The sequence below is a fragment of the Myotis yumanensis genome, unplaced genomic scaffold (genome assembly GCF_028538775.1).
Source record: "Myotis yumanensis isolate MYYU_CA2020_CCGP unplaced genomic scaffold, mMyoYum1.0.hap1 SCAF_24, whole genome shotgun sequence".
NCBI classification, from domain to species: Eukaryota; Metazoa; Chordata; class Mammalia; order Chiroptera; family Vespertilionidae; genus Myotis; species Myotis yumanensis.
Genome location: NW_027223775.1, coordinates 10,053,130 through 10,065,087, shown reverse-complemented (window position 1 = coordinate 10,065,087; position 11,958 = coordinate 10,053,130). Strand labels below are relative to the sequence as shown.

The following is an 11,958-nucleotide window of genomic DNA, read 5'->3' as shown; positions in this document are numbered from 1 at the left end:
CAGGGGGAAGCAGAGACCGGTCACAGAGGAAAGGAGCAAAGAACGGTGCTTTCCCTTCAGAGCAAGAAGAACAGGTAAGAAAAAGATGGATGGGAGGAGGAGGAAGGATTGGGGATGGAGTCTGATCTGAGGGAGGAATTTGGACTTTGTGGACTGAAGGGAGTTTAACAGCAACACCATACAGCTCTTGCCAAGAGAATGGCTGATGATTGGGGGAGGGAGAGATCATTCCATAAGTGTTGTTATGAGACCTCAGGATTCCTACTTGCTGTTTCACCTGTCACTTTGTTTCCCTATTAGCTATCCCAAATGTCTGTCCGTCCCTGAATATTTTGGCACTGCCTCTCTCACCAGCACTTGAGGAGCAAGACCTCTGTTAAGAAGCCCAGGTGGACGCTGACATTTGCTTTGTTCCTCTGCCAGCTGTTAAAGGTAAGGCATATTATTTGCATATTTTTTGCCTGGGGTGGTTTGCTCTATGGTTTGTGAGTTCCCTCTGAGATGATCAGAAATAAGGTGTTGGTGTCAGGACAAAAAGAAAAGTTGAACAAACTACAAAGTTTTCATTAAGAAAAAAAAGAGAAGAAAAGAATAGAAGGGAAAAACGCCAGGCTGGCATGGCTCAGTTGTTCCGATAAAACCTGAGGTTCTATGTTAACTGTCATTTAAAAAATGTTTTTTTTAAGATTCTATAGGACCATCATACATTCATAGAGGCATATTTTACCTTAAGTAATTTTTGTGCTGTTTTATCGAGAAGAGAGCTCTAAAACTGAAAAGAAAGAAAAGTTGAGATTTTTAAATTTGCAAAATAAACCAAAGGCCACCACAAACACAACCATAAAAACCATAAAGATAAAAGCCGAGGTAAAATAGGTTTGGAAAACACATCCCCTGTCTTTCGATGCCAGGACCAAAGTAGCCGGTGGCTCTGAGGAGCTGTGGCTGTTGCTCCTCGGACCACGGACAGGTCATGGCGGAGCTCCCATCGAAGGTGCACCTCCACTCGCACCCCATCTGCCTGAGTATCCGTGGGCACTCGGTGTATGAGGATGAGGACCACCGCACATGGCTGCATCTCGACATGGATACAGGAGGTGAACGGCAAGTACGGTTGCGCCAGGAAGACAACCCCAGTGGGCATATATCACACACCATCTGCCCGCTGAACTCGAGCACCATGCCTTTGATGTGGACACTCCAAACTGGCAGCCATTACCGGGACACCAGGGGCCAGTTCTGGCGCATTGTTCACCACATCAAGGAGAATGGCAGGGAGGAAATGATCCTTGAGATGATGGACGCCTCGTAGGACATATGATGGGGTCCCTGGCTCTTGTCAACCTGAGCCCCAGTCCTGCTGGCCCGTTGGTGGGACATGTATACTTCTGTTCACCTTTTTATTAAGCTATGTTGTTCTAGCTGCCACCCCTTGGTGGAAGGGCACATTGATGTCTCTCTCTCTCTCTCTCTCTCTCTGTTCTTGTTCTTCTTTTTCTTCTTCTTCTTCTCCTTTCTCTCTCTCTCTCTCTCTCTCTCTCTCTCTCTCTCTGTCTCTCTCCCTCTCTCAAAAATCAATAAAAGATTTTTTAGCCAAACTGGTGTTTCTTAGTGGTTGAGGGACGACCTATGAACCCGAAGGTCACAGTTCGATTCCTGGTCAGGGCACAGACAAGAATTAACCAATGACCCCTAGCTTCTATGGCTCAGTGGATAGAGGGTTGGACTGTGGACTCTGGAAGGTCCCAGGTTGGATACTGGTCAAGGGCACATGCTCTGGTTATGGGCTCAATCCCTAGTAGGGGGCGTGCTGGAGGCACCCGATGTATGATTCTCTCTCATCATTGATGTTTCTCGATCCCTTCCTGTATGAAATCAATCCTATATAATAAAAGCCTAATATGCTAAGTGTCCAGTTGACTGGTCATCTGTTCAACCATCCAAAGCATAATATGCAAATGATATGCTAACGTTGCTCAACTGCTCACTAAGACATGCATTGACCACCTGGGACAAGACATTCAGACTTGTAAGTCAGCTTGCTGCTTGGGTCTGGCTGATCGGACTGAGTGAGATGGGCTGGACACACCCTGGAGCCCTCCTATGGTTCTGCCCCAGCTGGCCAAAATCCCACATCCCACCCCGGCCCCGATCATGCACTGGTGGGATCCTTTGGCCTTGCCTGTATGCTCTTGTAATCTGGGACAACTCATGGGATGTCAGAGAGCCAGTTTCAGCCGATCCCCGCATGCCAGGCCTTGGGAACACACTGGTGCATGAATTGGTGCACCAGGCCTCTAGTAAAAATATATTAAACAGAGACAGACAAAGAAAAAAACCTTAACCCTGAAAATATTAGCCCAGCCCCAGTAGACAAGGCTCAAAGACATCACTGGAAATAGTTTTCATTTAAATGACCAGCGTTCTCATTGTTTGATCTCCTGAGGTTCGTCAACCAATGCTACCCTCTCCAAAAAAAGAACGAATGTTTGTGGGACCACTGGTGTTTTATGCTGATCATCTCTTTCCTTGAGGAATTGCAAGGGATGCCAGGGATCCTCTCTTGGAGGCTCCAGCCAGCTCTAGCATCTAGCTCTGGATGCATTTGTGTTTTTAGTTGTGTTTAGCACTAAACAGTCCCAAACAAAGCCCAGTGATCATAAAATTCATCTAGCATCACACCAGAGAGAGGCAGCTGGAGAGGGAGATGGAGGGAGCCCCAGAAATCAATTTCAGGGCACCCATTGTTGCATTAAGAGATCACTGACTGCTGATTAATTTCTTCTCTGGTAGGAAAGTGTTTGCAAATGCACAGTGAGACTTTTAATGCTGATTACTAGGGAGCATGAGGGATGTGTTTCTAAGGTGTGTTTCTCATAATTAAATATTGCACTTAGGGCCAAGCTGGGGTGGTTCTGTGGCTGATTGTTGACCTATCAACCAGGAGGACACGGTTCGATTACCTGTCAAGGGCACATGCTCGGGTTATGGCCTCGATCCACAGTAGAGGGCATTTGTCAGGCGGCCAATCCGTGATTCTCTCTCATCATGGATGTTTCAATCCCTCTCGCTTTTCCTTCTTCTCTGAGTCAATGAAAACATTTAAAAAATATTAAGCAAGTGTTGCATTCAGATGACATGCACATTGTTTGAAAATAGTTTATTATTTTTTTTCGTTTAACATACCAGGTGTGTAGTCATTTAAATACGACCATGTGCCCAAGCTGGTTTGGCTCAGTGGATAGAGCGTCGGCCTTTTTTTCATATAAATTTTTATTGATTTCAGAGACAAAGAGAGAGGGAGAGAATTAGAAACATCCATGATGAGAGAATCATCGATCGGCCAACTCCTGCATGTCCCTCACTGGAGATCAAGCCCACAACCTGGGCATGTGCCCTTGATGGGGAACCAAACCCGAGACCTTTCAATTCGAAGGCTGACACTCTATCCACTGAGCCAAACCGGCTATGGCCTATTGGACTTTTTCAAAGGGTGGAAATGCCTTGAAGAAAAACGAAGCCTCTCAGCATTCATGTCACAGTGATTTCATGAATTCATGTGATTCATGGGTATTTCAACTTACCTCACCATTCTTTCCACATTTTTCCTGTAGATGCGAACTCTGACTAATAACGAAGCTTGTTGGTAAACAGCATGTTTGTATAAGAATCCTAGGAAATAATTTTACAAGATATTAACTCTGACCTTACCTGTTCTGGGAGACTTGATGTACTTCAACCTTAGAACCAGGAGGACAAAGTCTCTGATAATGCACACTGGACCGTCACTTGACCACTTGCAAGATCTTTATCAGATTACATTGTGCCTGTGGTCATGTAGAGAACTGCTCAAGCCCCTCCCACTGACCTCTTTGCTCTGTTTGGCCTCTTTCTCCTTATTAAAGCCTCTGCCTGGACTATATGTGCAGAAGGGTTTGGGGACGAGCTTTCCCCATCTTCTCAGGATGCCAGCACCTGAATAAACCTCTTTCCTTCCTCATCACCACCTGTCTCACTGGACTGGTTTCTGGGGTGTGAGTCAAGGGAACCTTGTTTTTTCTAAACACATGGACTTCTGGGAATATGTGTATCATGGTCATCTTCTTTCTTCTGCAGGTGACAGGGGGAAGCAGAGACCGGTCACAGAGGAAAGGAGCAAAGAACGGTGCTTTCCCTTCAGAGCAAGAAGAACAGGTAAGAAAAAGATGGATGGGAGGAGGAGGAAGGATTGGGGATGGAGTCTGATCTGAGGGAGGAATTTGGACTTTGTGGACTGAAGGGAGTTTAACAGCAACACCATACAGCTCTTGCCAAGAGAATGGCTGATGATTGGGGGAGGGAGAGATCATTCCATAAGTGTTGTTATGAGACCTCAGGATTCCTACTTGCTGTTTCACCTGTCACTTTGTTTCCCTATTAGCTATCCCAAATGTCTGTCCGTCCCTGAATATTTTGGCACTGCCTCTCTCACCAGCACTTGAGGAGCAAGACCTCTGTTAAGAAGCCCAGGTGGACGCTGACATTTGCTTTGTTCCTCTGCCAGCTGTTAAAGGTAAGGCATATTATTTGCATATTTTTTGCCTGGGGTGGTTTGCTCTATGGTTTGTGAGTTCCCTCTGAGATGATCAGAAATAAGGTGTTGGTGTCAGGACAAAAAGAAAAGTTGAACAAACTACAAAGTTTTCATTAAGAAAAAAAAGAGAAGAAAAGAATAGAAGGGAAAAACGCCAGGCTGGCATGGCTCAGTTGTTCCGATAAAACCTGAGGTTCTATGTTAACTGTCATTTAAAAAATGTTTTTTTTAAGATTCTATAGGACCATCATACATTCATAGAGGCATATTTTACCTTAAGTAATTTTTGTGCTGTTTTATCGAGAAGAGAGCTCTAAAACTGAAAAGAAAGAAAAGTTGAGATTTTTAAATTTGCAAAATAAACCAAAGGCCACCACAAACACAACCATAAAAACCATAAAGATAAAAGCCGAGGTAAAATAGGTTTGGAAAACACATCCCCTGTCTTTCGATGCCAGGACCAAAGTAGCCGGTGGCTCTGAGGAGCTGTGGCTGTTGCTCCTCGGACCACGGACAGGTCATGGCGGAGCTCCCATCGAAGGTGCACCTCCACTCGCACCCCATCTGCCTGAGTATCCGTGGGCACTCGGTGTATGAGGATGAGGACCACCGCACATGGCTGCATCTCGACATGGATACAGGAGGTGAACGGCAAGTACGGTTGCGCCAGGAAGACAACCCCAGTGGGCATATATCACACACCATCTGCCCGCTGAACTCGAGCACCATGCCTTTGATGTGGACACTCCAAACTGGCAGCCATTACCGGGACACCAGGGGCCAGTTCTGGCGCATTGTTCACCACATCAAGGAGAATGGCAGGGAGGAAATGATCCTTGAGATGATGGACGCCTCGTAGGACATATGATGGGGTCCCTGGCTCTTGTCAACCTGAGCCCCAGTCCTGCTGGCCCGTTGGTGGGACATGTATACTTCTGTTCACCTTTTTATTAAGCTATGTTGTTCTAGCTGCCACCCCTTGGTGGAAGGGCACATTGATGTCTCTCTCTCTCTCTCTCTCTCTCTGTTCTTGTTCTTCTTTTTCTTCTTCTTCTTCTCCTTTCTCTCTCTCTCTCTCTCTCTCTCTCTCTCTCTCTCTCTGTCTCTCTCCCTCTCTCAAAAATCAATAAAAGATTTTTTAGCCAAACTGGTGTTTCTTAGTGGTTGAGGGACGACCTATGAACCCGAAGGTCACAGTTCGATTCCTGGTCAGGGCACAGACAAGAATTAACCAATGACCCCTAGCTTCTATGGCTCAGTGGATAGAGGGTTGGACTGTGGACTCTGGAAGGTCCCAGGTTGGATACTGGTCAAGGGCACATGCTCTGGTTATGGGCTCAATCCCTAGTAGGGGGCGTGCTGGAGGCACCCGATGTATGATTCTCTCTCATCATTGATGTTTCTCGATCCCTTCCTGTATGAAATCAATCCTATATAATAAAAGCCTAATATGCTAAGTGTCCAGTTGACTGGTCATCTGTTCAACCATCCAAAGCATAATATGCAAATGATATGCTAACGTTGCTCAACTGCTCACTAAGACATGCATTGACCACCTGGGACAAGACATTCAGACTTGTAAGTCAGCTTGCTGCTTGGGTCTGGCTGATCGGACTGAGTGAGATGGGCTGGACACACCCTGGAGCCCTCCTATGGTTCTGCCCCAGCTGGCCAAAATCCCACATCCCACCCCGGCCCCGATCATGCACTGGTGGGATCCTTTGGCCTTGCCTGTATGCTCTTGTAATCTGGGACAACTCATGGGATGTCAGAGAGCCAGTTTCAGCCGATCCCCGCATGCCAGGCCTTGGGAACACACTGGTGCATGAATTGGTGCACCAGGCCTCTAGTAAAAATATATTAAACAGAGACAGACAAAGAAAAAAACCTTAACCCTGAAAATATTAGCCCAGCCCCAGTAGACAAGGCTCAAAGACATCACTGGAAATAGTTTTCATTTAAATGACCAGCGTTCTCATTGTTTGATCTCCTGAGGTTCGTCAACCAATGCTACCCTCTCCAAAAAAAGAACGAATGTTTGTGGGACCACTGGTGTTTTATGCTGATCATCTCTTTCCTTGAGGAATTGCAAGGGATGCCAGGGATCCTCTCTTGGAGGCTCCAGCCAGCTCTAGCATCTAGCTCTGGATGCATTTGTGTTTTTAGTTGTGTTTAGCACTAAACAGTCCCAAACAAAGCCCAGTGATCATAAAATTCATCTAGCATCACACCAGAGAGAGGCAGCTGGAGAGGGAGATGGAGGGAGCCCCAGAAATCAATTTCAGGGCACCCATTGTTGCATTAAGAGATCACTGACTGCTGATTAATTTCTTCTCTGGTAGGAAAGTGTTTGCAAATGCACAGTGAGACTTTTAATGCTGATTACTAGGGAGCATGAGGGATGTGTTTCTAAGGTGTGTTTCTCATAATTAAATATTGCACTTAGGGCCAAGCTGGGGTGGTTCTGTGGCTGATTGTTGACCTATCAACCAGGAGGACACGGTTCGATTACCTGTCAAGGGCACATGCTCGGGTTATGGCCTCGATCCACAGTAGAGGGCATTTGTCAGGCGGCCAATCCGTGATTCTCTCTCATCATGGATGTTTCAATCCCTCTCGCTTTTCCTTCTTCTCTGAGTCAATGAAAACATTTAAAAAATATTAAGCAAGTGTTGCATTCAGATGACATGCACATTGTTTGAAAATAGTTTATTATTTTTTTTCGTTTAACATACCAGGTGTGTAGTCATTTAAATACGACCATGTGCCCAAGCTGGTTTGGCTCAGTGGATAGAGCGTCGGCCTTTTTTTCATATAAATTTTTATTGATTTCAGAGACAAAGAGAGAGGGAGAGAATTAGAAACATCCATGATGAGAGAATCATCGATCGGCCAACTCCTGCATGTCCCTCACTGGAGATCAAGCCCACAACCTGGGCATGTGCCCTTGATGGGGAACCAAACCCGAGACCTTTCAATTCGAAGGCTGACACTCTATCCACTGAGCCAAACCGGCTATGGCCTATTGGACTTTTTCAAAGGGTGGAAATGCCTTGAAGAAAAACGAAGCCTCTCAGCATTCATGTCACAGTGATTTCATGAATTCATGTGATTCATGGGTATTTCAACTTACCTCACCATTCTTTCCACATTTTTCCTGTAGATGCGAACTCTGACTAATAACGAAGCTTGTTGGTAAACAGCATGTTTGTATAAGAATCCTAGGAAATAATTTTACAAGATATTAACTCTGACCTTACCTGTTCTGGGAGACTTGATGTACTTCAACCTTAGAACCAGGAGGACAAAGTCTCTGATAATGCACACTGGACCGTCACTTGACCACTTGCAAGATCTTTATCAGATTACATTGTGCCTGTGGTCATGTAGAGAACTGCTCAAGCCCCTCCCACTGACCTCTTTGCTCTGTTTGGCCTCTTTCTCCTTATTAAAGCCTCTGCCTGGACTATATGTGCAGAAGGGTTTGGGGACGAGCTTTCCCCATCTTCTCAGGATGCCAGCACCTGAATAAACCTCTTTCCTTCCTCATCACCACCTGTCTCACTGGACTGGTTTCTGGGGTGTGAGTCAAGGGAACCTTGTTTTTTCTAAACACATGGACTTCTGGGAATATGTGTATCATGGTCATCTTCTTTCTTCTGCAGGTGACAGGGGGAAGCAGAGACCGGTCACAGAGGAAAGGAGCAAAGAACGGTGCTTTCCCTTCAGAGCAAGAAGAACAGGTAAGAAAAAGATGGATGGGAGGAGGAGGAAGGATTGGGGATGGAGTCTGATCTGAGGGAGGAATTTGGACTTTGTGGACTGAAGGGAGTTTAACAGCAACACCATACAGCTCTTGCCAAGAGAATGGCTGATGATTGGGGGAGGGAGAGATCATTCCATAAGTGTTGTTATGAGACCTCAGGATTCCTACTTGCTGTTTCACCTGTCACTTTGTTTCCCTATTAGCTATCCCAAATGTCTGTCCGTCCCTGAATATTTTGGCACTGCCTCTCTCACCAGCACTTGAGGAGCAAGACCTCTGTTAAGAAGCCCAGGTGGACGCTGACATTTGCTTTGTTCCTCTGCCAGCTGTTAAAGGTAAGGCATATTATTTGCATATTTTTTGCCTGGGGTGGTTTGCTCTATGGTTTGTGAGTTCCCTCTGAGATGATCAGAAATAAGGTGTTGGTGTCAGGACAAAAAGAAAAGTTGAACAAACTACAAAGTTTTCATTAAGAAAAAAAAGAGAAGAAAAGAATAGAAGGGAAAAACGCCAGGCTGGCATGGCTCAGTTGTTCCGATAAAACCTGAGGTTCTATGTTAACTGTCATTTAAAAAATGTTTTTTTTAAGATTCTATAGGACCATCATACATTCATAGAGGCATATTTTACCTTAAGTAATTTTTGTGCTGTTTTATCGAGAAGAGAGCTCTAAAACTGAAAAGAAAGAAAAGTTGAGATTTTTAAATTTGCAAAATAAACCAAAGGCCACCACAAACACAACCATAAAAACCATAAAGATAAAAGCCGAGGTAAAATAGGTTTGGAAAACACATCCCCTGTCTTTCGATGCCAGGACCAAAGTAGCCGGTGGCTCTGAGGAGCTGTGGCTGTTGCTCCTCGGACCACGGACAGGTCATGGCGGAGCTCCCATCGAAGGTGCACCTCCACTCGCACCCCATCTGCCTGAGTATCCGTGGGCACTCGGTGTATGAGGATGAGGACCACCGCACATGGCTGCATCTCGACATGGATACAGGAGGTGAACGGCAAGTACGGTTGCGCCAGGAAGACAACCCCAGTGGGCATATATCACACACCATCTGCCCGCTGAACTCGAGCACCATGCCTTTGATGTGGACACTCCAAACTGGCAGCCATTACCGGGACACCAGGGGCCAGTTCTGGCGCATTGTTCACCACATCAAGGAGAATGGCAGGGAGGAAATGATCCTTGAGATGATGGACGCCTCGTAGGACATATGATGGGGTCCCTGGCTCTTGTCAACCTGAGCCCCAGTCCTGCTGGCCCGTTGGTGGGACATGTATACTTCTGTTCACCTTTTTATTAAGCTATGTTGTTCTAGCTGCCACCCCTTGGTGGAAGGGCACATTGATGTCTCTCTCTCTCTCTCTCTCTCTCTGTTCTTGTTCTTCTTTTTCTTCTTCTTCTTCTCCTTTCTCTCTCTCTCTCTCTCTCTCTCTCTCTCTCTCTCTGTCTCTCTCCCTCTCTCAAAAATCAATAAAAGATTTTTTAGCCAAACTGGTGTTTCTTAGTGGTTGAGGGACGACCTATGAACCCGAAGGTCACAGTTCGATTCCTGGTCAGGGCACAGACAAGAATTAACCAATGACCCCTAGCTTCTATGGCTCAGTGGATAGAGGGTTGGACTGTGGACTCTGGAAGGTCCCAGGTTGGATACTGGTCAAGGGCACATGCTCTGGTTATGGGCTCAATCCCTAGTAGGGGGCGTGCTGGAGGCACCCGATGTATGATTCTCTCTCATCATTGATGTTTCTCGATCCCTTCCTGTATGAAATCAATCCTATATAATAAAAGCCTAATATGCTAAGTGTCCAGTTGACTGGTCATCTGTTCAACCATCCAAAGCATAATATGCAAATGATATGCTAACGTTGCTCAACTGCTCACTAAGACATGCATTGACCACCTGGGACAAGACATTCAGACTTGTAAGTCAGCTTGCTGCTTGGGTCTGGCTGATCGGACTGAGTGAGATGGGCTGGACACACCCTGGAGCCCTCCTATGGTTCTGCCCCAGCTGGCCAAAATCCCACATCCCACCCCGGCCCCGATCATGCACTGGTGGGATCCTTTGGCCTTGCCTGTATGCTCTTGTAATCTGGGACAACTCATGGGATGTCAGAGAGCCAGTTTCAGCCGATCCCCGCATGCCAGGCCTTGGGAACACACTGGTGCATGAATTGGTGCACCAGGCCTCTAGTAAAAATATATTAAACAGAGACAGACAAAGAAAAAAACCTTAACCCTGAAAATATTAGCCCAGCCCCAGTAGACAAGGCTCAAAGACATCACTGGAAATAGTTTTCATTTAAATGACCAGCGTTCTCATTGTTTGATCTCCTGAGGTTCGTCAACCAATGCTACCCTCTCCAAAAAAAGAACGAATGTTTGTGGGACCACTGGTGTTTTATGCTGATCATCTCTTTCCTTGAGGAATTGCAAGGGATGCCAGGGATCCTCTCTTGGAGGCTCCAGCCAGCTCTAGCATCTAGCTCTGGATGCATTTGTGTTTTTAGTTGTGTTTAGCACTAAACAGTCCCAAACAAAGCCCAGTGATCATAAAATTCATCTAGCATCACACCAGAGAGAGGCAGCTGGAGAGGGAGATGGAGGGAGCCCCAGAAATCAATTTCAGGGCACCCATTGTTGCATTAAGAGATCACTGACTGCTGATTAATTTCTTCTCTGGTAGGAAAGTGTTTGCAAATGCACAGTGAGACTTTTAATGCTGATTACTAGGGAGCATGAGGGATGTGTTTCTAAGGTGTGTTTCTCATAATTAAATATTGCACTTAGGGCCAAGCTGGGGTGGTTCTGTGGCTGATTGTTGACCTATCAACCAGGAGGACACGGTTCGATTACCTGTCAAGGGCACATGCTCGGGTTATGGCCTCGATCCACAGTAGAGGGCATTTGTCAGGCGGCCAATCCGTGATTCTCTCTCATCATGGATGTTTCAATCCCTCTCGCTTTTCCTTCTTCTCTGAGTCAATGAAAACATTTAAAAAATATTAAGCAAGTGTTGCATTCAGATGACATGCACATTGTTTGAAAATAGTTTATTATTTTTTTTCGTTTAACATACCAGGTGTGTAGTCATTTAAATACGACCATGTGCCCAAGCTGGTTTGGCTCAGTGGATAGAGCGTCGGCCTTTTTTTCATATAAATTTTTATTGATTTCAGAGACAAAGAGAGAGGGAGAGAATTAGAAACATCCATGATGAGAGAATCATCGATCGGCCAACTCCTGCATGTCCCTCACTGGAGATCAAGCCCACAACCTGGGCATGTGCCCTTGATGGGGAACCAAACCCGAGACCTTTCAATTCGAAGGCTGACACTCTATCCACTGAGCCAAACCGGCTATGGCCTATTGGACTTTTTCAAAGGGTGGAAATGCCTTGAAGAAAAACGAAGCCTCTCAGCATTCATGTCACAGTGATTTCATGAATTCATGTGATTCATGGGTATTTCAACTTACCTCACCATTCTTTCCACATTTTTCCTGTAGATGCGAACTCTGACTAATAACGAAGCTTGTTGGTAAACAGCATGTTTGTATAAGAATCCTAGGAAATAATTTTACAAGATATTAACTCTGACCTTACCTGTT

The 11,958-nt window shown here is 45.7% G+C and overlaps 3 protein-coding genes across 3 annotated transcripts; all 3 read left to right on the top strand.

Annotated features, from left to right (window-relative positions):
- The first annotated feature begins 973 nt into the window (after positions 1-973).
- Positions 974-1,312, top strand: LOC139000474 (T-cell leukemia/lymphoma protein 1A-like). The gene has a single exon (XM_070402641.1). It carries the CDS (start codon positions 974-976, stop codon positions 1,310-1,312), a length of 339 nt encoding a protein of 112 aa, XP_070258742.1.
- Positions 1,313-5,093: 3,781 nt separating this feature from the next.
- Positions 5,094-5,432, top strand: LOC139000473 (T-cell leukemia/lymphoma protein 1A-like). The gene has a single exon (XM_070402640.1). It carries the CDS (start codon positions 5,094-5,096, stop codon positions 5,430-5,432), a length of 339 nt encoding a protein of 112 aa, XP_070258741.1.
- A 3,783-nt stretch (positions 5,433-9,215) lies between these two features.
- LOC139000472 (T-cell leukemia/lymphoma protein 1A-like) lies at positions 9,216-9,554 on the top strand. Its single transcript, XM_070402639.1, has one exon. It carries the CDS (start codon positions 9,216-9,218, stop codon positions 9,552-9,554), a length of 339 nt encoding a protein of 112 aa, XP_070258740.1.
- The last annotated feature ends 2,404 nt before the right edge of the window (positions 9,555-11,958 follow it).